This window comes from Cyprinodon tularosa, unplaced genomic scaffold, assembly GCF_016077235.1.
Source record: "Cyprinodon tularosa strain WSP-4 unplaced genomic scaffold, ASM1607723v1 ctg117, whole genome shotgun sequence".
NCBI lineage: Eukaryota > Metazoa > Chordata > Actinopteri > Cyprinodontiformes > Cyprinodontidae > Cyprinodon > Cyprinodon tularosa.
Window position 1 is genome coordinate 2,583,550 of NW_024037970.1, and position 24,811 is coordinate 2,608,360.

Sequence of the window (24,811 nt, forward strand, 5' to 3'; positions counted from 1 at the left end):
GCTGTGTGGCGCTGAGCTCTCCCTGACTGGGCAAAGACTCTCAGCAGAAGTTAGTGGCCCAAAAAAAAGTGGTTATTTTAATGAATGGAGAGCAAAGCTTTGTCACTTTCACTTTGTTGCTTATTTAGAACAATTTAACATGCTTAAAGTTGAAGAACTTATTTAGACACTCTTGCTGTTTTTCCTATGAGCATGTTGATATTCAGTTTCATAAAGATAAGTATTTCTAATGTGCACAGTTCTCAATGCTTCCTAATGCAACTCTTTCAGCCCAGACGTCTTCTACAAACCTCATACTGAAAGCTTCACTTTGCACATTATTATTGCAGTGATGGAGGCTGCAGTCCTCATCATGACAGATGGAGTGCATTTGATGCATTTAGGATGCCCCTTCCCCCCATTTTCTTTACTTTGAATTGCATTAGGAATTGATTCAGGTTTTAGTGTAGAACCAGAATAGTTGTGTTGGGTCCCTGACCATAGCATGCATCTGTGGCTGAATGGCTTTTAGTTTTTCAGGTATTCAGCATGTTCCTCTTACAAATGAAATCGGCTTTCCTGGGCTTACTCTTCTCCGCATCCTGCTGAGTTTTCCTTTGTCTTCGGTCGCTCTCTTTTGACCCTTGACAGCCTAAGAGTAACTGGATTGTGAGAGAAGAATGCCTCTTTGTTTTACCCACTTGCTGTCACTGGATTTGATTCTCGGCAGGCAACGTGGCCTCATACACAACCATTCACATACTGACGCACAAGTCAAGCCTGCGGATGGACATTCCCTTTGGCAGGATTCACAGATGGCGGTGGAGGTTCTGTGTGGGCTGCGACAATAAGACTGAATGATTGACTGCACTGCTAAAAAGGCTGAGCAGCACTGAGGTGCAACAAGACCATTAAAAGGCATTAACAGTGCTTTTTGTTTCAGCCCATGGTTAAAACTGCTTTGAGAGATTTTGAATGTTAAGATTTAAATCTTTAAACTAATAATTGCATCTCACTTTTTTACAGCTGATATGTGGGGGGTATCTTAAAAAGCCACAAATGAGAAGTACTTTACCGAGGGTATGTGCTGCATATTTCAATATCTTTTGGAATTTAAGTTATTCTTTTTCTAGATTTGGTGGAGATTCCATCTTGGTTAAAAACCTTTTATGTCACACATTGAATGCTGCTGGACCTGTTTAGAATAACATATTTTGCAGATGTGCTGTCTTTATTCAGATAGAACTGGGGCTATTTAGAGATCTCTATTGTTTTAAACTAAAAAAGAAATGGTCCTCTTGCTTGCTTTTGCTTTTAAAAAATAACACCCCTTGTACTATGATTATGTACTTTAAGTATTTACAGATGCGGACATTAATTGGTACCATTTCAGAATCGAACCCCTAAGAAAAACAATAACATCACAGAAATGTAATACTTTGTGATTGTTGCAGAAGGCAGCACCGTTTGCAACCATTACACAACATTAAATTCATCAGTTGGCCTATGAGCAAAAGAGAAAGCGTATTGTGTTTTTTTATTTGTGCAGTAGTTGGTATCTATCAAAAAAGGACGGATGGAAGTTTTAACGCAAAATCATTGATGCTGGTAGAGGATGATGGCTTGTCCATCTGGGCTGTTGCCACAGGTAAACTCTTGAACGTTAAAGTGTTACCCTGGATTTTTTTCCTGACTCATGACCCTAGGGTTGAAAATCCCTGAGAGTCTAGCTACAGAAAATAATAACTCTTAACAATATTGGCAGTTGTTGCTGCAATACTTAGCTGCTTGATAATTGGGACTCGATCATAATGTAATGTTCAGTCCACTCTTCATGGGCTTAATCATCGCAAATAGATTAATGTCAAATTGGAAAAATTGTGGGAAACTGATTTGACAATTTGATACACTGTGCAGCTCTTATATAAGTCTCATATGGTCTTATTACTTTTATCTTTGGAAAAGATATCTTAAGGATTTTTTGTTTTAGATTCTCAAACAGGACTCGCATTTTCCCTCTTTTGTCTACATTCAGTGTTCTTATGTCAAATTACTCTGTAGCATGTTTGTTCATTTTTATTAAGCTGAATGCCCAACTAGGATAAAAATTAAGGCTAAATGGGACTAGACAGATTTTAAAATTGCAACGGCGCTCAGCTTCATTTCTGCACACTTCTTCACTGGCCTCATACGGCATTCGGGATTGGTGGAGACACGTGATTACACACACGCGCTGCCGTGTCTTTAAGGGGAAGGAAATACCAGTCACCCTCGCGCACAGGAAAATGGCAGAATAAAGTTGATTTCTTTTTGAAAAAAATTAGGAAAATTGTCTGCGGTTATCGCAGTGAATGACGGTAAAGGTTACATTCCGATTTATTTCCCAGGCCTAATATCCAATTTTTTAGAGCATTCAGCAGCCATGCCTTGATCACATGAAGCGCATGCATTTCTGCTGTCTCAATTTGCTATCTATTAATGTTTGCCTAAATTGTTATTAACATAGCAGTTTTGGTTCTTTATTCATGCATTTACATAATAAAAATGACACCTTGAATAAACTAAGTAAATCGACTTAAAAAAAAGCTTACCCCTTTACCTACCACTCTTTCATCATCTCCTCAATGAGGTGGTCTCAAAAGTCGCAGTTACAACACACATAGGGCGCACCGCACCAAAGGGCGCACCGCACATTTTGAGGGAAAAAAAGACGTTTAAGTGCGCCTTATAGTCGTGAAAATACGGTAATCACTTTATCTGGGATCAGTTAGACCAATGTCAAAGTAATCAGCTAATCTCTAGTAAGAATAATTAGTCTGTTTGTCGATACCAAGAAATCTGTTTATGTGACGTTGACACATCTTTTTAAATATCTACAAAAATGAATCTTTACATTTTATTTTTACAAGGTTTTCATTTTGTTATTAAATCACTTATCAGGTAACAAAAAGCTTTGTCGTAACGAGCACTATAGGGCTTTTAAAGTGATTTTACCTTTGAACCACACTGTTGGTTACAGTTTGTTGAGCATACCGCATAAGTCTTCATAGATCAGTATTTGAGCATTTTATGTAAAAAATCTTATAAACAGCATGTTTTCCATTAGAAGAGGGAGGTAGTTTAAAAAGAAAAGAAGCCAAGTCCTATCGCCAGCAAAGTGACAGATTTTTTTACTTTCTGACACACTGAAGAACAGCGAATGCCCTGCAGCTGCGTCTGCGCCTGAGTCAAGCTTTAATGTGGATAGATTCATTTGTTCAGCCTCTTCTTAAATGTCTAATTAACCCAGAAGTAGATTCAAATGTCAGTAAAAGGAAATCATCCGATCCTTCTTCTCAGCCAGTCGAGCTGGAAGTGATTTTATGATTCTTGGCAAGCGACACCTTCTAAAAGGGTACCTTGTGGCGTCGCAGTGGATCGGGTGTAAAATATGAAACAGAACCTCTTGGTTCACTCAGCATTTCTGTGTGAACTTCCATGTTGGCTCTGAAGCAGGCGGATTACACGTCTGGTTTGTACTTTTCTGCTGATAACGGCATAATGCAGCGTTTAGTTGTGCTCATATTGGTATTGATGTGGAGATGAGGCAGAAAGCCTCATGTCGTGTTTGCTTTATCACTGGATTTCACAAGGCTGTGTTTTTAATGGCTAAAAATCGTCTGGCGTCAGTAGTAATGTTGCAGGGAGCATAGTGGAGCTTTGATACATAGAACTTTTTCATGTTGTGTAGCTCTTAGTCATAGTTCATGCAGTCCCAGAGATTGTTTCTGATTGTAAAGGTTTCTTCTGAGCTCAAATTGTTGGCTGTGATCCAGTCAAAAGACCCATTTCAGATTGGAAACAAATGTATTTACTAGTGCATTTTATTTCCTTTTGATCTCTATGCATTACCGACCGGGTTTCCTCCAAGATTAGTTTTTTTATAGCTATGATTGACTAACACTGCCACTGCCCTTAAAAAAAACCATGGAAATGCAATATTCATTAACCTAACTTTATTGAATAATGCATGAATGTTTAGGCTGTGCCTCCACTCTGCATACATTTAATAAGAAGCATCAGGTGAATAAGAAATTCCAGCTGTGTTGTAATCAGGTAATTATTTTATTGCAACAGTTTCAGGGGGAAAAAGAAGTGAGACCAGATTAAAAACTATATTTACATTTATATCCTGCTTTGTAACCTATGCAGAATCACTAACAGCTTTATGTTTGTGTTATACATTAGCTGTGGGAAAACTAATCTCTGCTCTCTTTGCTCTGACTCCATGCAAGAGTTTCAGGACGGGGCAGCTGCCTGTGAGACAGCACTTAGGGAAGCAGGGAGAGACTCTCCGTCGTTTTTCTGTTATGAAACTGTAACGGTGGAACGATCTGAAGTTGATTTGTCTAATCACTTTTCTAAAAAAGATTAAAATCGCTGGAATGTCTTCTCCCGTTTTCTTTCACTACTAAGAGCAGGGAAGATCACTGTACCCACTGAGAAGCTTGACCACATATAGCGAAAACCCTGGACTAATATTGGTATGGATTAAGAAACTGCGTATCTATTTTAGTGCCCTGCACCTGCAAAAAGAGCCAGATTTATGTTTTGTGAACCACAAACCTGAGTTGACTTGTCAGGATTTATGTTGACCGACACGTGGTAGTGTTCTAACTATGAAGTGGAAAGAAAATAATACTTTTTGTTTTGCAGACATGTGAAAGGTGTGCTGGAGCTTAAGCCTCCTGTACCCTGATGCTCATAAATAAATCCCAGTGCAATTTGCTTCCTACCAAAGTCCTGTGTAATTAATGAAGTCTAGCTGGGAATATTTCATTTTCTGTATGATTCAAACTTTTATGTAAAGGTTTCTAAAGTGTTTTCAGAGAAAACTGGATAAAAAAAAACAAAAAACAAATAGAACATTTAAGATCAAGTAGGACTAAAAAACAGAAAAAGTTTGAAAACTATAAGAAACCGAGCTCCACATGGTTTTAACAATGTATGTTTTACAAGCTGATCATTGGAAATTAACTTGTAGAACAAACCATAATGCAGAACCCTAAATGTATTAACATTTTGATCTTTTCCTGCCCCCACCTTAGGTGTGTCCTTTTGCCTCTGCTGAGCGTTAAGCCACCTCAGCAGTCACTCTTCCTGCTTGTGGACTCTATTGACGAAGGCTCTCAGCTCGGCGAGGGGGAGCAGAGGTCCTCGCCAGGGTCTCCCAGGACAATCGCTGAGCTCCTCGCCAGTCACCATGAGTTCCTGCCTCCTTGGCTGCTGCTCATCTGCTCTGCACGGAGGCAGAACAAAGCCATCACCAAACTCTTCACAGGTAAATCACCTGTTTCTTCCAGATGCTTACGACCCTTATAAGACAACAGCATGAAGATGAATATGTTAGATTTTATTTTATTTGAACATGTCAATGATTTGTTTGTTTCTATCTTTTAATCTGTGCACATGTGCACAACTTTCCACCATCTCTTTGTTTGTGTGCATCGGGATCACCATACCAGGCCTCTTAGTGTTCTGTGCTCTAATGAGGCTGTGCCATACCAGCTGGTATTAGCTCCTTGTCAGTCCAGCAGCAGTTTACTCTGCGGAGATGAGCTGGCATAACATTAATCAAGAAGCTTTCTGTGTAGGAGGATGTTGTTGTTTTTTCTGCAGGCTCACATTGCTGTGGGTACCTCTTCTATCTTCCAAAAGCTACTTAAAATCAGAGCTCTATGTGATCTCATGTCTTCAGTGTAGAAAGTATAGACGATTTGCCGGATTAATTATTTCTATGCAACTTTTTACTTCTACTTCTTACTTTTTTCAAAGTACAAATGGCCAAAATTTCTCCTTAAGTAAGGTAACAAAGTAGCTTTACTTTGTTACTTGACACCTCTGATTTCTGGCCTGTTATATATAGTATCTTAACTAATTTGCCATCCAACCATTTTTTTTTTGTTTGTTTGTTTAGTTTCATACTGGTGTCATTAAAGTGCTTTAATTGAAATTGCCACAGTGATTCGGTTTATTGTGCATTGTTCATTTTTTCTCTGGATCCGTATTGAAAAGTTGTTCTGTGGGATAAAATTGACTTCATTTCAGTAACAGTTTGCATTCATCTGTATTTTTTTTTTTTTTGCTTCATCCAGTTTATATACTGCTGTAGCTCTGTGTGGTAAAGATAAAAGATTTGTATCTAAAATTGGATTTTGATTAGGAATAAAGCAGACAGAGGAGTTGGAAGGAGAATATATAAATGCAGTCCTCCATGATGTGGCTTTGAACGCTTTTAGAAAGTGTTTAACAGAAGTTGCTCTGAAGCTCTGAGGTTCTGATAGATGGCTTGATTTTTGATTCTTATACGTTTAGAGCCAAGTGACTTTTTTGTGTGAACTTCATTTCAAAACTATCAGATAAATTGTCATTATCTAAAGATTTTCCGTTCTCTTTTTGATTGCCAAGCTTTTGTCGGGCTTTTATTGTAAATGACCAGCAAGTGCTTTTAAAAGTAATGGTCTCCTGTAGACAAGAGGAAAAGGGGCTGATCCACATATTGAATTTTAAGGCCTCAGTTAAGAAAGTATTCCTTTCTTTCCATTTCTTTTTCTTTAACTTTTTAAGCCTTGGCATCATCACCGTTTCTCATTCTTTTTTAAACATGTTACTTATTTACAACTTTCATCCTTTCCCTGTTGCTATTATCAGCCTCTTTCTCCCAATCTAGTCTTCAGATTTCCATTTTCTTGCCTCTTTATCACACATAAACTGCTTCAGGCTAAAAAAACAAGCGCATAAAGACTTTGCTTAGGTCTTCATTTGTTCCTTTCTGTGAATATCTACTGACTTTTCCTTGTTTATCCAGTACTAAACCAGAGAAAAAGCCTCTTGGTGTCAACCTGAGTGCAATAGTCCCCTAAAAATACTCTTTGCAGTGTTTACAGTCAGAGACAGTGGTGGTCTGCCAAAAAATCTTTCATGCTCTCTGCAAATCCAGCTTTTTTTTCTTCTTTTTTTCAGTATATGTGGCCTATGTTTTCTCGGGTGGAACGTTGTGTGGGTTTCCCAATATTCCAAACTTATTTTATGAATACTTTCAGGATTAGAAGATTGTGTTAGGGGTTGTTTAGGGATAGGGATTTTTGAATAAAAAAAAAAAAAAAAATATATATATATATATATATATATCATAATATGATTATTTCTTTAGAAAGGTAAAAAAAAAAAAAAAAAAAATTCCAAAGAGAAGCTCTGCAAATTCCTTAATCCTTGCTGAACTGTTATTCCTTGTGTCTGTCTGTGACTGGAATGTGCTTTGGGAAGCTTTCAACACCTCTGAGACCGAGCAGGAAGACGGAGGCATACTGGCTTCTGCAGCAGAATGCCTCACTCGTATCCGCTCTGCTAATGCCCCACAAACAAAGAGCGGTCTGTCTATGAGGAGCAGAACAAGAATTTAACACGGTATCCTCTGGCTGACTAATACTGTATGACCATTCCAGTTTAATTAGGTCTAAAGCTTCCTCTGGTATCATTTGAGGGGGATACATTTTTATTCCTGAGACATAAGTCATACTTGGATATGAAGATCAGTTGTTCTATAGTGGTGGTTGTTCTTCTATCCCATGTAACAGACTGCAAAAACAATCCAGAAATAAGTAAAAAATGGCTTAAATTAAGTATATTTAGCCTTAATTTGAGCAGGTAAATAAGATGATTTGCCAATGGAATGAGTATTTTCACTCTTAAAATAAGATAGTTAGATAATATTTACTTGAAATAAGACGATAAAATAGTTTTTTCTTATTTTAAAAGGAAATTGTCTTGTTCCATTGGCAAAGTGTCTTACTTACCTCCTCAAATCAAGGAAAAACACACTTATTTTAAGAAAAAATAACTTATTGAGATTTATATTTTTTGCAGTGATATGGCAAACGCTTGCTTTTCCTGTCCTTATAACCCCCCCTCCTTAGGCCAAGCTACTGTAAGGGCATGATGGGGTAGCAGAGTGGAAACACTTAGGCAGCAATTTTGTTTTGGAGCTGGGATGAATCTGTGCCAATTGAACAAGGCCTCTGGCTTGGAGAGAGCAAGGGAAAGTGAGGGGGAGTATTTAAATAGAAAAAGCTTCTCATATGTCTTTTAAATTCTCAAAGCTTTGTCATAATTATTTATCACTATAAAGATAGTTAATGCTATTTCAGATCTGGGAATATGATACTCTTGCCTTAAATTTGAAGTTAATTTCATTTTCTGACAAAAACTCTTTTTCCTGCACATTTCAAAATAATCATGTCTCTTTTAGTCTCATCGAAATAGTTACCACCGAATTTTAATCACAGGCTTTTCAATGTTTGATCCGCCCTAGTGTATATAAAATCTCTTTCGTGTCGAAACATCACTGAACTGTAATAGCTACCATCTGCCCAACTCATGCCTGTCATCGTCAGTATCCCTCAAGCAGAACATGCAGATACTCTTTTTAGGTCAACAAAGGGGTATTGCATGTAGTATAACAGAAAGTATCATTTGTGTTGCTTAACTGTTGGACCTGACTGTAAAACTGCTTAATAGCACAACACTTGTGTTCCCTACTCTTGTGCTCTCTGGTTTGGAACTACATTATGGTAACCAGATTTGGGCATTCGAGACGGGGACGGAGTGACGGAATCCGACCCGGTGATGGTATACTTCCCCCTGCCTGCCATTGTTTAGGCTACCGTCTCCAGGTCGGGTTTGGTCGCTCCGGAGCTCATGGCTCAGTTCTGCTGCACTGTAGTTGACCATAATTCCCCACGGGCATTTTTTAGGTATGAAAAGTAGGACATGTCCGGTAAAAAGAGGACGTCTGGTCACCCTAGTCTAGATGTGCCAGCTTCCTGCAAATTGAGTTTTTGTTTTTGGTCTATATCAAAATGAGAGCACCCCAATCTCTCAAACTTTGTGAAACATGACATGAAAAGCAGAACATTTGTGGTTGTTATGCCATTTGTTAACAGATGAATGAAAACCACCCCAACCATGACGTTTGCTTTGCATGATCCATCATCAAATCCTCATTGAATCCGCAGTAGTGCACATCATGTTTATTCTTTAAGTGTTGACCACTGTTTGACAGCCAGGTTTCTGATGCAGCCGTTACATCCCACTAAAAAGCAAAAGAAATCTGCTCTTTGTACCTCTGGTTTTATGATGAGATATGGAGCTAATCAGCAATGAACAGCTGCTTTTATACTGAAACAGAGGACACAGAGGACAGGGTTAGCGGCAATAACATGAAAAACCTTTAATTGCCTGGTAAGTTTTTGAATGCCAGAAAGCAGATAAGGTAAAACTATAATCCTAAAAAACTGAAGCCAGCATAGAAAGCTAGTGTTGCTGGAATTTGGTTGTTTGATTTAAAGTTACTAATAATTTAACTTTATTAATCTCACACCTCTGCGTTTAACCCATCTGTTTGGGGAGCAGTGGGCTGCCACTGCAAGGCGCCTGGGGAGCAGTGTTGGGTTAAGGATCTTGCTTAGTCACCCAGAGTGGCAGTCTGTGGGAGTGGGGCTTGAACTCAGAACCTCAGGATTCTCAGCACAATGCCGTAACCACTACTCCCCATGTAGTTCATTCATGGCTCATAAAGCATGATCTCTGCAAAACACATCTTTTATAGGTAAACCCCACAAGAAAAAGTATACTAATTACATTTGTTTATTGGGCAAATAGTCTATGTATTGGCATTTATTCAGGCCATTTTACACACAAATAGATTTCTGTTACAGCCCAAACAGCAACCTACAATCTACCTCTTCTCACACCTTTAAGGACTTTTCATCTCTGCAAAGTCTACAACCACCTTGATTGTTTTCAACTTGTTCACTTGTAAATTCTAAACATTTTATGTTTATATCTTTTTTTATTGACAAAAAATATTTTATTTCTGTGGTGCGTGTTGGTCAGAGGGAGCTCATTTAATTTTGTTGTGCCTCCAGTATTAGATTTTTCCATGCTGAAACGTACTGATCCCAATACTGCATAAAAGCTTAGTCATACTAAAGAGTTTGGATTATATTCTCGGATACGCTAAGCAGTTAAAGGTGGATTTTTACCTTTGTTGTGATGCAGTTTTATTTTTTTTATGGTAAAATGTTAGGAAGTCAGAATTCTGCCAAAAGGGCACATGTGCTATACATATTCATATCAGTAATCCTTTTTAAGACACAAACGTAAACCACTCTCCTCACGCATTTTAGAAGATTTTACATGTGCAGACTAAGTATTTTTTAGGACTCCAGTATTCCAAATGAGTGCATGCTTTTTCTCTGTACACTCATGGCTTGCTTTCCACAGACCCATAGCTTCTTTTCTATTCTCATATAGATCTGTTTCTCCATGATCATGTCAACTTCTGCCACTTAGGCAGAAAGTATATCAGGTGTGACGCTACTTTTTAGGAAATCTCGGCTCTTGTCAGCAGTTTCTCCTGGTTGTGGCTAATACTTTAGCAACGCATCTTTAGGCTAATTGCTTTTCTCTTACAGACTTAAAACAATGGCTGTCATCATTAAACAACTTAGTTGTAACTTAGTTGTAACTTGTGTTCTAACAGCAGTAACCAGATTAGTTAAAATCATGTTTAACCTCAAATTTGGGAATTTGTTTCACTAAAAGCCCCATTTACACTACCTCTGAAAACCCATTAGTGCCAAGCTTGGATCAGTTAACCGTTCTTAGCTCAGTTCCTCACGACCATTTACACACCACGCTAGCATGGTCCCTCGCCTCCCAGTGGCGATCTATGGTACTACTGCTCTCTGGAGGTTATGTTTTGTTATCATTGTGATATTTTGTTGTTTGCAGAGAGTCGGGCAAAGAAGCCAGCCCTTGGTGAATTTACGTGACAGTCAGCTTTTGGGAGTTTTTAGCTGATTACGGAGGCTGACTGTAGGAAGATGATGTGGTCTGCTCATGCGCTATTTATCTGAGAACTGAGCCAGAATTGAACCTTGCAAGCCCTACTGAACTAGTACCGTGTTAGCCCTAGTGGTTTGTGTGGGGCAGCCCAGTTCAGTTGTGCGTGCCATTTACTCTCAACAGTTATCTCAGCTACCGTGCTCCGACCGATCTCTGCACAGTTTTAAAAGTGTAGTGTAAATGAATATAAATGTACTTTTTATCAGCCCATATTGTTCCAAAAGTTAGAAAAGCTTTTTTTTTTTTTTCTGTCATGAAAATCTGTGTTTTTTTTTATGCAGGCCAGTTCGTTATGTCAGCCTGTACACCTAAATTCAAGCAATAATATATCAATGGCCATCTGTCAATCAAATTTTTTCGGTCATAGCATCTTGATTTATAAGAGCAGCTAATATATGCAACGGTTTAAATAAGAAATAAAAATCATTTACTTTGCCATTGAGTTCCATCCCAGTGTTCAGAGGATGGACGTCTGTGTCTTCAGCAGGCGTAGAGCTAACAGAACTGGCAGCGTTGTGAGGCAAGGGCTCAAACATGTACGGCTGTAAGCCTGCTATACCCAACCAAGCTTCTGCCGCCCTGGGGTCCTCTTCCACAACAGCTTCGTCCTGCTTTCCTCCTCTAAATAAAAAATGTATGATGGAGGAGACTGATCCACGACCTCCAACACAAACTCTCCTCCTCTTGCATGTTTCCGCTGTCCATAGCGTTCCTTGACAGTGTCGTTGCGAAGTGTTGCTTGGTCCCAATGTAATTTCCATTTGGGAACCTACCAGCATTAAGTTGCTAACTCGTTAGCAAGATGCTTTTGAGACACCAGCCATAACTAAACTTTTTCTCGCGAACCTGCCACCACAACAATCCCGCCCCCTTGATAATCGACCAATCCCATTCACTTTATTCACTCGTGTAAAGTCAGGCACCACTTGGGAGAATTCGGAACTGCAACCATTGGAACAGCCACTTCCCTACGACTTTAACATTTACAGTCAGTTTGCATCTACTGTAAAGCATTAAGTCCAGCATTGTGTTTGTAAAGCTGTCAGTTGCTGATGGACAGCAGCACAACAGCGATTAGCCTGAAGACTTTTTGCTAATATAACTAGCAACACACAAGTAGAAAAAAAGTACTGTCCAAAGTACTATCTCGCTTTAAGTGAAATATCTTTGTGGTTAGATTTTCTATCCAAAGAAGGCTCCACAGCCCAAATACTGAGATTTAAAAAAAAAACCTTGAAGGTGGTGGATCCTTTAAAGTAAGGGCTGCAATGACCTTTGCTCTAGCTCTACTTTCTGAGTTAGCTGGAGCTTTGTCATCACTAAAGACATTTTTGAGCAGCCAAGCACAAAAATAATCAGAAGTTATTTTAATTCCTAAATGGACTCTGCTGAAGCTCTGGAAGTTAATGGCAACTACTTGAAAAACTTCCTCTTCAGAGTTAGAGCAACTTAAGGTAGTTGCTGCACTCAATTGTGATCAGAAATCTCATTTTAACTCTATCAGATTGTTCTTCCAGTCATATCTGTCAGGCCTGCATAAAGAGGCTAGGCTTAAGATGAGGATGGGCTCCTTGTTTGGTGATTAATCACAGCTTTGGAAAAAAAGGGTTTTATTTCCAGCCTAAGTCTTAGTGAAGTTGTCCCACCACAAATTTGTTCTAATAACATAAATCCTGTGAGGAATTATGATGTCAGGATTTTGATCGTTTCATTCTTCTTCTTTAGTGGTTTGGCAAGCCCTCTTACTTATTTTATGACCTATATCATGGTTCCTCAAATACGGTGCTCTTGCTCTGCCGTCCAGTACAGTTTTAGATGTGTCTCTTCTTAAATAAAACCCAGTTACTCGGTTTATTAGCAGGAGTCAGGAGTGTGGAAATGGAGATGCATCTAAAAGATGCAGGACCAGTGACCCTGAGGAACCCTATACGTATTGCCAATTTCACAACTTTGATTTCTTTTAAAAAGGAACGTGAAGTGGCATGTTTTCCTGTGTTGATGTCTGTTTGGGGAGATGTTAGCCACCCTAGAAGAGACCCACATCTACCACTTCTCTGCCCTCCATGAATGGAGCTTTATGTTCTCAACTGGGAGTGATATACCATCAAAAATCATAAAGAGTTTTACTGTTCGGCCTCCTCCACCTCTGACTTTAGCCCTGCGGGTGAATCTGACACGAGTATAAGCAATCCCTCTGCAGAAAGGTCAACATAACTCTCAACTTGATGTGTGTTGTTTCCCTTGGTTTCTTTTTTTTAATACTTTCTTTTTGATGAGCGCTTACAGGAGGGACCATAAGATGTTCTGGCTGCCTGACAACTCAAACACCGCTGTAAAACAGCAAGGGCGGTTTATTTCTTCTGGGCTGGGGAATGCTCCCTGAAGAGATACAAAGAGGGCTCAGCTTAATGATTCCGTAGGAAATGACATTCTGTGGCATCATTCTGGAGAGCTGTATGTTAAGCGGTATGAATGATTTTAAGAGGTTAGATGCCAGCAATAATGCTCCTTCTGTGGGAGAAAAGCTCCAAGGCGCTCTTTAACAAAAGACCAAAAAGACTTTCAAACTGAATCCAACATGTTTTGGCCGTTCCTTGGGCCTCACCAGAGACACATTGGGTTCACAGAACTAACCCAAAGAAGACGTCTGACAGACGCTTCACCACAAGGCCTTTGTTGTCCTCTCTTTAGTCACGATTTCAGGTTACAGGACCAAGGACAACACCTTTAATTCCCTTTCCCTCCCTTTCTTTAACAAGATGAATTATGTCCATATTCTTGTATGAGTTGTCGTCTGCAAGGCTGCATGCTGAGCATCACTTTGGATGGCTTGAACACCGTAATCCCTGTTGAATACTGTAATTTACCACCATGCAGTCTGACAGCCAAGCTAATTACAGGTGTACCATGTCTGCATGTGTAACACCTCGGATCCCTCCCTGCAGCAACTCGACGTGGTGCTTGGTGAACAAAGTAGTTGGTCTCCTCCTCTTCTAAGGTGATGCCCTTTGGTATGTGGCAAGCCTGTGCCACTTCTATGAGCTAATGATTTTTCTTTTTAAGACTGTGGTGCAGACTTGCTAGTTTTTCATACACATGAAGGCTGTTATTAAGTTTTAATTTGACCTTAGCAGGAATCGGAATTCCTGGGCCATTTCTCTGCTGGTTTGGCTGCCAGGGGGAAACTTCCTTTAGAAATTTTTCATACCACACAGCCTGCATGCCAAGAATGACTTTGCAACTACCTGAGATTCACCGCACATTTTTTCAGTATTTCTGAACACTCAATCTACAGTCTGGGGATGTGAAATCTTTCTGAAACGCTTTCAGACCCTCCTTACAAAGCGTTTGGGTGGCAGATAACGAGATGTTGTGGACCTAATGGCAAACAAAAAGACTCCGGATGAGCTGGACGGAGATTTTATTCGTTGCAGGTGGATGGAAACCTAAATCGATGGAGCTAAATGAGGTCACTTGGAGGTCAGCCAGTGTACTGATGAACACAAGCAGGAGTACAGATTAAGGAAATTAGATCCTTTGTGGGACAAAGAATTGTGTATTGGGAAGATGAAACCTTAAATCTTAAATAGGTTTTATTTAAAAAAAGATGCATATTAAAATGTGAAAATATAAATAAGAAAATGATCCATCTTTGTCTATGTGGTCTGAGAAATGGCTAGCTTTAGAGATGGTCTTTTTTAGTTACCGGTATGTGCTTTATTGGCGTGTTCTCTCTCCATCACTCCTCTTTAGGAGTTTTTTTTTTTTTTTTTTTTTTGCCATCTGTAGCTGTGCATGGAGCTCTGATGTATAGTGACAACTCCAAGAGTCTGTATCCATCATGGAGGAAAGAGAGCTAAGGTGCCCGCATGTAACCAGGTGCGCTTCCCTTTGACTCAGCCTCTTGTCATGAACTTAATGGGATTCGATCAATCAAAAGAAAAACTGATGAGGAAATGAAGCACATGATGTAATTTATGCTTTAGACTTTAAGGCAGGTGTGTTTGAAAACTAAGTAAGCTGTGCTGCACAGATAGAAGATGCAAACCTGTTGACCCTCCCTCCCCACCACCTTATCAGCTTTTGTTGCCATATAACAGGTTTGACTGGAAATCCGTTCGGTTCCCACAAAAAAACACAGCAAAAGGCGTGTTTGGGCAGGAATGCTATCCTATCCTTTTCTCTCAACTTTCACATTAATTATTTCTCAAAGTCTAATCCAAAAGGATACTGATATAAGATAATACTTTTCAGCAATTAATTTTGTGAAGCTTCTTAGTTCAAGTGAAAATATTCTATCCTTTTTAGTAGCACTGGAAACCTAAATAGCATCATGCTTTCTGCTGTTTGCAGACTGTTGGAACTGACTCTCACCCACATACTTGTGTTTAGGAGGTTGGCGCTCTGGTGCTTTTTCTGAGCGCGGGAATCTGCAGCTGTCGAACAGACGTTTGTTGAGCACAGGTTTACTGGAGAGTCTGAGGAGAGGGCAACGGGGGCTTCGTTTTTCTGTTTTCTTTGTGGATCCAGTGACTAAAGAGATTTCCCGAAAAAGGACACGTCGTATCTGAGAAGCTGTCACTCTGAAATCCTCTGTGTTGAGCACATACTTCTGGTTTCTTTGCACACATTCCCGTCGTCTCATTTATCATCTGAAAACATTAACCTCCAAAGAATAGGGGCTGTGTTATGTGTGGGGCTCTTTACTGGCGGCTGGTATCCAGTCTTGTAACGAGCAGCAGCTGGCTCAGAGGCCCATCGCTCAGGAGCCGCATCTCTGACCCTGATCAATGTGTAATTTGTTTCAGCTTTGTTCAGAAAATCTTTCTGTCAGACAAAGCCCATAAGAGGCTCAAAACATGATTTTTTTAAGTTAAATTTGGAAAACAAAAACTCCCAAAGTAAGGAAGTATTATTTTAATGTTAACTTAATTGTTAAAATAAAGACATGTTTCTATTTTGTTCCATTTCTGACTTTCTGGCAGAACTAGAAAACACGATCGGTCGCAATGCTTTTGTAAACAGCACCAGATCGGCGAACATCTCACCGCGGGCATGTTTGTCTTATTCAGAGGATGTTGTGACTAATGGTGTACTGCAATATTTAGTCTACTTCAATGTTAAACTGGACAAATTCACTGCTATAAAATCTGCTTTCTCTGGGGTTCCAGCTGCCGTTACAACCGACAACAGTTTACAATTTCCTGTCTATCCCCAGCACCTAGATTTCAAAGTATACATGAATTGTTGTAAATGATATACCTGGACATTATAGTTGTAAACATCAGAGTGGGTTTTCCAACTCTCAAAACGTCATGTTCTCATTGTAGAATATTGTTTGAATGCAGCCATTGTGTCTTAAAGCTACAGTGTGTAATTTTCAGCGACATCTAGCGGTCAGACTGCAGACTGCAGCAACATGAACATCTCCCCCCCACCGCTTCCCCCCCCCCAACAGTACTGTGAGCGTTACGGGACAAAATGTCTTCCACGACGTCCGCATCACCTACCTTCTCAAGTGATGAGGTTTGTTTACATAGATAATTTTACAGATAGTATTTCATTAGTCTGTGTAGGGTATAGATTTCATGTAGACTTAAGATAATAAATATACCCGTTATTTTTTCTACATCGTTGTGACGTTTTGATGAGCCGCTTTGCATGGTGATATAAACAGACGAAGTAATTGTAGTCATTAGTTTAACAGCGAGATTGTGTTCGCTGGAAGAATATATATTCCCCGTTTACAGAGTCCAAGTCTTGTTTGTGGCACGGGGGTTACAAGGCGAGGAAGAGGGAGAGGAAGAGGGAGAGGAAGAGGGCAGAGAGGCCGGGGTGGGCGTGCAGCCAGGGCCAGGCGAGGGAGAGGTGCCAGCGGGGTGACTAGAGCAGAGGAGGAAAGGCTTGAAGATCTCCAAAGGAGCCGGAGAGAAGTAACCGAGGTATATATCCAGAAAATTATTTTACAGAAAATTACTGAATCATTACCTGTGAAACGTCAGGGACGTTGCTGAATAAGTATACTGGAGAGTAACAGCATCATCACGCAGCATGTTATTGTAATGGGCGATCTCGCAATCGCTAGTTTGTTGGCTCTGCGCTGCCGTAGCGCAAAGATGTCTGCCTCCATGGCTGCAAGACCCGCTCCTATGTAATTATAAATAACGAATTCTAAGGCAACGCAAATATTAAGGTTAAGAGGCTGAGCTCGTAGATGATGATAAATAACATAGTTATGTATAATATATTACATTTCTGACTGTATATCCCTGTAATTATTACACACTGTAGCTTTAAGGAATTTGTGTGGTCTTCTATCTGAAGCAACATTCATGATGTCCTAGAAAGTATGTTTAAAACTACATGTAGGCTATGCTGTTAAGTTGCATTCTGGGCATCAAAATCAATTAAAAGGCTAAATTTGGATGCTGGTCAAGTTGCATTAATGCTTCAACGCTCTGGCTGTTTGGCACTCTGGTTGTTTATCTGATCTGTTCTGGAGCTACACGGTAGAGAGCAACTTGGCATTATTTACTTTGGTAAGTCGATAAAATAGTTTAACCTCTTAACATCCACCTCATTTTGGGTAATTCTTGCCTATTTTGCAAACCCAAATGGAAAAGCAAATAACTGGTATAAAAATTGGGTGAGTAGAACACAGACCAACGTGCATCAGTTCAAACATGACTCAGAGTTGTTGTTTTGTTGTTTTTTTAATTCTCAGAAATAATGGGTCTGTTTTGAACAGCAGTAATAAAGACATTCTTGAGAAAAGGCAGGTTTCATTGTATTATGTGTTCTACATCATGTCAACCACAAATGCAGAAAATTTCAGACCTCTTGCTTTAAGGTAGCATGTCGTCTCTGTCTCCCCAGAGACTACAGGTGCTGGTCATAAAATTAGAATATCATGAAAAAGTAGATTGATTTCAGTAATTCCATTTAAAAAGTGAAACTTGTATATTATATTCATACATTACATACAAACTCATATATTTCAGATGTTTATTTTGTTTAATTTTGATGATTACAAATGACAACAAATGAAAATCCCAAATTCATCATATCAGAAAATTAGAATATTACTGAAGACCAATAAAAACAAAGGATTTATAGAAATGTTGGCCAACTGAAAAGTATGAACATGAAAAGTATGAGCATGTACAGCACTCAGTATTTAGTTGGGCCTCCTTTGGCCTGTATTACTGCAGCAATGCGGCGTGGCATGGAGTCGATCAGTCTGTGGCACTGCTCAGGTGTTATGATAGCCCAGGTTGCTCTAATAGTGGCTTTTAGCTCTTCTGAATTGTTGGGTCTGGTGTATTGCATCTTCTTCTTCACAATACCCCATAGATTTTCTATGGGGTTAAGGTCAGGAGAGTTTGCTGGCCAATTAAGAACAGGGATACCATGGTCCTTCAACCAGGTACTGGTAGCTTTGGCACTGTGTGCAGGTGCCAAGTCCTGTTGGAAAATGAAATCTGCATCTCCAAAAAGTTGGTCAGCTGCAGGAAGCATGAAGTGCTCTAAAACTTCCTGGTATGTGGCTGCGTTGACCCTGGACCTCAGAAAACACAATGGACCAACACCAGCAGATGACATGGCACCCCAAACCATCACTGACTGTGGAAACTTTACACTGGACTTCAAGCAACGTGGATGAAGTGCCTCTCTTCTTTTCCTCCAGACTCTGGGACCTTGATTTCCAAAGGAAATGCAAAATTTACTTTCATCAGAGAACATGACTTTGGACCACTCACCAGCAGTCCAGTCCTGTTTCTCTTTAGCCCAGGCAAGACGCTTCTGACGCTGTCTGTGGTTCAAGAGTGGCTTGACACAAGGAATGCGACAGCAGAAACCCATGTCTTTCATACGTCTGTGTGTGGTGGTTCTTGAAGCACTCACTCCAGCTGCAGTCCACTCTTTGTGAATCTCCCCCACATTTTTGAAGGGGTTTTGTTTCACAATCCTCTCCAGGGTGCGGTTATCTCTCTTGCTTGTACACTTTTTTCGACCACATCTTTTCCTTCCCTTCGCCTCTCTATTAATGTGCTTGGACACTGAGCTCTGTGAACAGCCAGCCTCTTTAGCGATGACCTTTTGTGTCTTGCCCTCCTTGTGCAAGGTGTCGATGGTCGTCTTTTGGACAACTGTCAAGTCAGCAGTCTTCCCCATGATTGTGTAGCCTATAGAACTAGACTGAAAGACCATTTAAAGGCTTTTGCAGGTGGTTTGAGTTAATTAGCTGATTAGAGTGTGGCACCAGGGGCCATCAATTTTGAACCTTTTCACAATATTCTAATTTTCTGATATGATGAATTTGAGATTTTCATTTGTTGTCATTTGTAATCATCAAAATTAAACAAAATAAACATCTGAAATATATGAGTTTGTATGTAATGTATGAATATAATATACAAGTTTCACTTTTTTAAATGGAATTACTGAAATCAATCTACTTTTTCATGATATTCTAATTTTATGACCAGCACCTGTATATGCAAGACAAAGCTTGTGGATCAACTTTTCTTATTGGTTGACGCTTTGGTTTCCAGCTGCAAAAGTTCAAATTCCCTAACATAGACTTTGCATGCAAATCAGATGCTTTGATGCCCTAATTGCATTCGGTGTGAACCTTTATATAGCATATCTAAAAAAAAAAACAAGGTAGATTTTTTTTTTTTTTTTTCATTATTTTTAATACTTCAATACTTCATTTTTGCATTTAGGCTTTCAAAACAGAACAACAAAGTTTTTGAGACATTTTCTTCCCAGATCTCCTGTTTAAAAAAAAAAAAAGCTGAACTATACCCCAAATCTGAAGGTTTACTACCATTGAGACAAATTGCATTCTTATCTCGCATCCTTTTCTCTCTTGCAACCTTGCAAGTGACAAGTTTCATAACTTTCCCTCTTGGTGGATTTAGAGCTTTATGCTATGACTTATTGACCCATACTAATGCCATGACTTCAGTCTATTCATCAGAAAAGCAGTAGCTGCGCATCACCAACAGCTTTCTTGCAATAGAAAATCGGGCGCAATTTAGAGCCACTTGGAAGATTTGGTTGAAATTACAGTTCAATGATGCTTTTAAAGGTCACTTATCCAGATTATAATAACAGCTTCATCCTCTATATACTTCAGATGGAAAACTTTGAATCAATCTGACTATATGACGTGGTTTAATTCTCTCTGTAAAGTGCCTTGAGATGTGTTGTGAATCGGCGTTATATAAATAAACTAAATTGGAATTGAAATTACTGAGCCAGCTTTGCAGAAATTAGAATTTCATCAAGATTATTTATTTTGTCAAGTTAGAAAGTTTTTTTTTTTTTCCTTCACTCAGCATTTTATTTTTCAAATACGGTTATGGCTGAAGAAAACCGGAGATTTTTACAAAATACCAAATAATTGAGTATAGAAAAGTGAGTCCATTTACTGAACAGTTTATGGTCATTACTTGGTTCAGTTTCCTGCATCATTAGAGGCTGATTTGAAGATGATCAACCTGTGGTTCTGTTGAGGTGTTTGATTAAAATCAACCTGGATTTTTCTGTCTGCACTATTTGAGTTTCAAGGTTTAACTGAAATCTGCCTCTAATTATATCTTTCCCCTACATATTAAATGGGCTTCACCTCACAATTCTTTTAACATTACCAATGTACAAATGTTGTGCACATTTTCGAATTTCCACCTCATTCCTAATGGAGAATTGTGGATAAATTGCTCTAAAACATACAAAGTACTTAGGCCTATCCATCCTTCCATTTCTGTACTGAAAAAATGCTTCTTCCGAAGGTCACCTGTAGAGAGAGCGATACATCGGCTGCTGATGTTTCTTTTGTAGCAGTATCAACCAATACACTGATCAATGCATTCAGCAGCCATACCTTGAGAACCCTTGAAACCCATTCATTTCTGCTTCCTCTAATTACTATCCATAGTTAATGTTTCATCAAATGTTTTAATTAATGTTTAACTTTATTTACATTGAGACTTGTATAACAATTTTATCACTTTCATTATCATGTACAGGAAAAGCAAACAATATCAGAATGAAGAACAGGCCCCAAAATAAGTGGCAGCACACACCAGGGATCTGTTGGACTGATGTCAAAATAATCTGTAATGGCATCTGCTTTAAATAAAAAAAAAATAATTTATCTAGTTTTATGTAGAAATCTAGTTTTGCAAATAACTTTATTTTGGTATCTGTAAGCAGTAATAAATGCTGTGAATATGCCCATCTTTAAACTGAATTTACTTAACGAGACTGTATTAACTGGGATGGCCTTTAAAAAAAATAAAAATAAAATCTTACCGCATATAAATACTATTTAATACGATTAATTTTTAATATCTGCCAAGGTGATCTTCCTGTCTAAAACTTTTCAATTATCTTCTCTAATAATATCCCTACTACTTGCAGTTTTTAATAGTAAATGAAGTATCTTTACGTGTCTGTGTGTGTAGCACCTTATAGCCAACACAAATTCCTCGTACGTGTAACGTTACTTGGAAAGGAACCTTTGTGGTTGAAGCAAATAAAATCTAGTATGTTGGAGCAATTTGGAAAAGTTTCTAGCTTTGAGCTTTAGAAATTAAGTGTTTGAAAAGTTTTCTCTTTTTTTTTTTGCTTTTTTTCTCTGATCTTGGTGCGAAAAAGGAAAATTGAACCCAGCTGCTACAGCTGATGTCCAGCAAAATGGAAGCTTGAATATCTTTCAGTAAAAAATTGCTGTTGCATTTTATCTCCTCCTGATTTTCTGTGCCCTTGAATTGGGGTGATGATGGCCTGTGGTTAGAGAAGTGCGCTTTTTCTCTGAGAAGGTTTCAAGTATCTGGTTCGATCCCCACAGCTGGCACTCTGGGTCCCTGAGCAAGTCCCTTATCCTCCCACTGCTCCCCAAGGGGATGGGTTACTGTAAATGCAGGGGTAAAATTATCTAGTGTAAGTTTAATAAAGTTTATTATATTATTAAATCTAAGACATGGGGTGAAATTCTGGATCTTAAACTGAAGAGTTTTTCATTCTCTTTAGTAAAGAACATAATCATTGCAGTCCTTCATCTCAATGCTTTAGGTCTGGGCTGTTTTTTTTTTTTTTAACCATTTGTTTCCCTTCACTTTCCTCAGCAAGTTTACTGACACAGCTAATTTGACCCTAGAATGAGTTTGTGAGAAAGTAGTATGAGATTTCCACACCTTTGCAAGATGAGAATAACATGTCATTTACATTTTTGACCTTGGGTTGACTGAGATTCTTATTTAGCCTAAAAACTGAAAAATAAACCTTCCAGCGAAAAGGGGAAAATTACTCGGCTGGTTTAGCATTAAAAGTTGAACCAAAGGATAGTGAAGGAAGCGTGTAAAATCTTTCGATAAACTCACGGCTTTAGATTTGATCTATTTTGACTGAAGACACCTGTCTTCCTACCCAAGTCACGATTTTACGTTTCAGTTTTTAAAAAGATGTCAAAATGAGAGATAAGATGAGATTTCTAAATAGTAGTTTGGAAAAATTGTCTGTTGTTCTCTGAGACAAAGTGAGGATTGCTTCAGGCTGCTTTGCTACGCTGAGATACTTTGCATGCTTTCCATGAATCCTGTTCCAGGACTGCAGTGGGAACCGGCACCGGAGGTCAAAGAGTCAGAAGCAGTGTGTAGAACGTAAATAAATAAAAACACAAGACTGAAAGCAGGTTTGCGTCTTAAAGCACCTGTGGTGTTCTATCGCTGATACACGGTGCAGAACATTTCAGGGAAGAAGCACTTAAAGGTTAATGAATTCAAAGTATTTGTACATAATTAGTTTTCTTGTATTGCAGGGAAAAAAAACAACTTGTTAACTCTCAGCCCATGTCTTATTGGTATTTAAGACTGACAAACACTAGCTTCAGTAACGTAAAAATCTCCTTTTTTGCTTTTGTTCATTGTTATGTACATAATTGCATCAATTATTTGTCTCGGATCAACTGAAAATACTCAGCATGAAGCAGCAAAACTAATTCCTTTGGAAGTCCGACCCTGTAAATCTCTGCTTTCTCTTCATTGTTCAAACAGTTTGGACGTTTTGTCATGGGAGAAAGCTGCTGACCAGTTAAACCTAATCACTACACATCAGAACCCAGTCAGATATAGGTAGACATTATGACAATGTGTAATCTATATAGTCCCTTATTTTAAAATGCAACATCTCAGCTAGTGCTCATGTCTTGTTTGGATTTAGAAACTCTGTGAGATATCTAATGGTGCAAGTGTGGTTATTTTGTCTGTATTAGGAAAAAAAAAAAATAGACATTGCTTGATGATCCCAAAGGCAAAGAATTTCACTTGGATGAGGCTTTTGAGTCAAAAGTACCTGATATATTCTAACAGTTATTCCAGGATCCTATTCTCTGAGTCAGGGCTCACCGATAAATAATACCTTTTTAATGTTAAGGTCCTTTAACAGATGATCAGAAGTGCAAAATAAAAATAAAAAAGCCCAAACCAGTCAGTAGTAACCCAGTCTTCTGTAATTAGATCAAATTTTGTTAAAATGTTTGTTTTTCTAATGTTATGTATTAATTGAGCCAAGCAACCTTATATTCGTCCACAATGTAGACCAGGAATGCTAAATCCATATTTTAGAAAGTCTTTTTCTACTAAGCTTATCTATTTATTAGGGCTGTAATAGGCTATTATTTTGAAAATCGATAAATCTGTTGATTAATTTTTTGATTGATTGACTAACAATAGAGAGCCAAAGAATCCTTTAAGATTTCTTTTATTAAATTAAACCAGATTAATCTAAAACTTTTCCCCTTAAGGAGTTCTGAATAGAGCATATTGAAGGACGAAAGATTTTTTTTTTTTTTTAAATCTTAAATGCGAAATCAATGTTGATATAATTACAGCTCTAAATGGGTTGCTCTGTCAGCTAAAGGAATTTTTTTACGGTCTTTATACTCCAGTTAAGGATTAATTGAATATTAAATTAATTGACGATTATTTCAATAATTGATTGACAATTAATTTTTTCAGCTTTACTATTTATTTTTGGGTCAAACACAAAGCTATTTACAATCAGTGCTAGGAGTGAATGGTGTAAAAAAATTTGCATACCATAAACATGTAGATCTATGTCAAAAATTTAGTCCCTCTGTGATTTGAACATTTTGATTATTTTGGAAATTAATTTCCTTGCCTTGTCCTAAACAGCATCAATTTTATAATCCTGACATTTTAGAATGGATGTTTAAAACTAGAGGTTTTGACTTTGGATTCAACTTGAAAATTAAATTGATATTAATATTTATAGGCATAACTTCTATGTTTTTGGAAAACTTTGGAAAACTTTGAATTCCAAAATACTTCATTAATCCTAAAGGGAAACAAAATAAAAATGTATTTCAAGGACTAAGTGAAGCAAGGTTACTGAGAGTATCTGTTGCAGGGTGTGTGCTTATCTTAAACAAACCCAGAAGCAGGTGATAACGACAACCCTGTCCTCCTGCTGTTTACCAGGACTTGCTTAGTAAACGGACTGTTGCTGTTTGGGAATTGGACTAAAGCACATCAGCGTTATCATGCTTGCAGCTGTGTGGTTTCCTTCCGCCCTATGTGGCCAAAAACTTACTAGAGTGTAATCCTATAGTGTTGGTTCTTATAATATTGAAATGCAAACTGAACTTGAAGTAAGGTATTAGAATATATAGAGTTTTTCGGGTTTTTTTTTTCTATAAATAGCTACCCTTGAAGAGGAGAGGGGGCCTGGTAACTTGTTTTCGTTTTCCCTGGAGCCTCAAGGACCATGGGAACTGTAAATAAAAGTATGCGGGAGGGCTACGTGCCGGACAGACTGTTGATGGGTTTAATATGGAGAGTTCACCCTAGGCCCA

At 38.5% G+C, this 24,811-nt stretch overlaps 1 protein-coding gene across 1 annotated transcript in view; it reads left to right on the top strand.

Annotated features, from left to right (window-relative positions):
• The window catches only part of LOC119798830 (ankyrin repeat domain-containing protein 50-like), a 46,439-nt gene that overhangs the window by 15,452 nt on the left and 6,176 nt on the right, over nucleotides 1-24,811 (top strand). Inside the window, exon 3 of the mRNA XM_038308464.1 lies at nucleotides 5,067-5,299. Within this exon, the coding sequence (XP_038164392.1) occupies nucleotides 5,067-5,299 (233 nt within the window). The remainder of the gene's footprint in view (nucleotides 1-5,066; nucleotides 5,300-24,811) is intronic.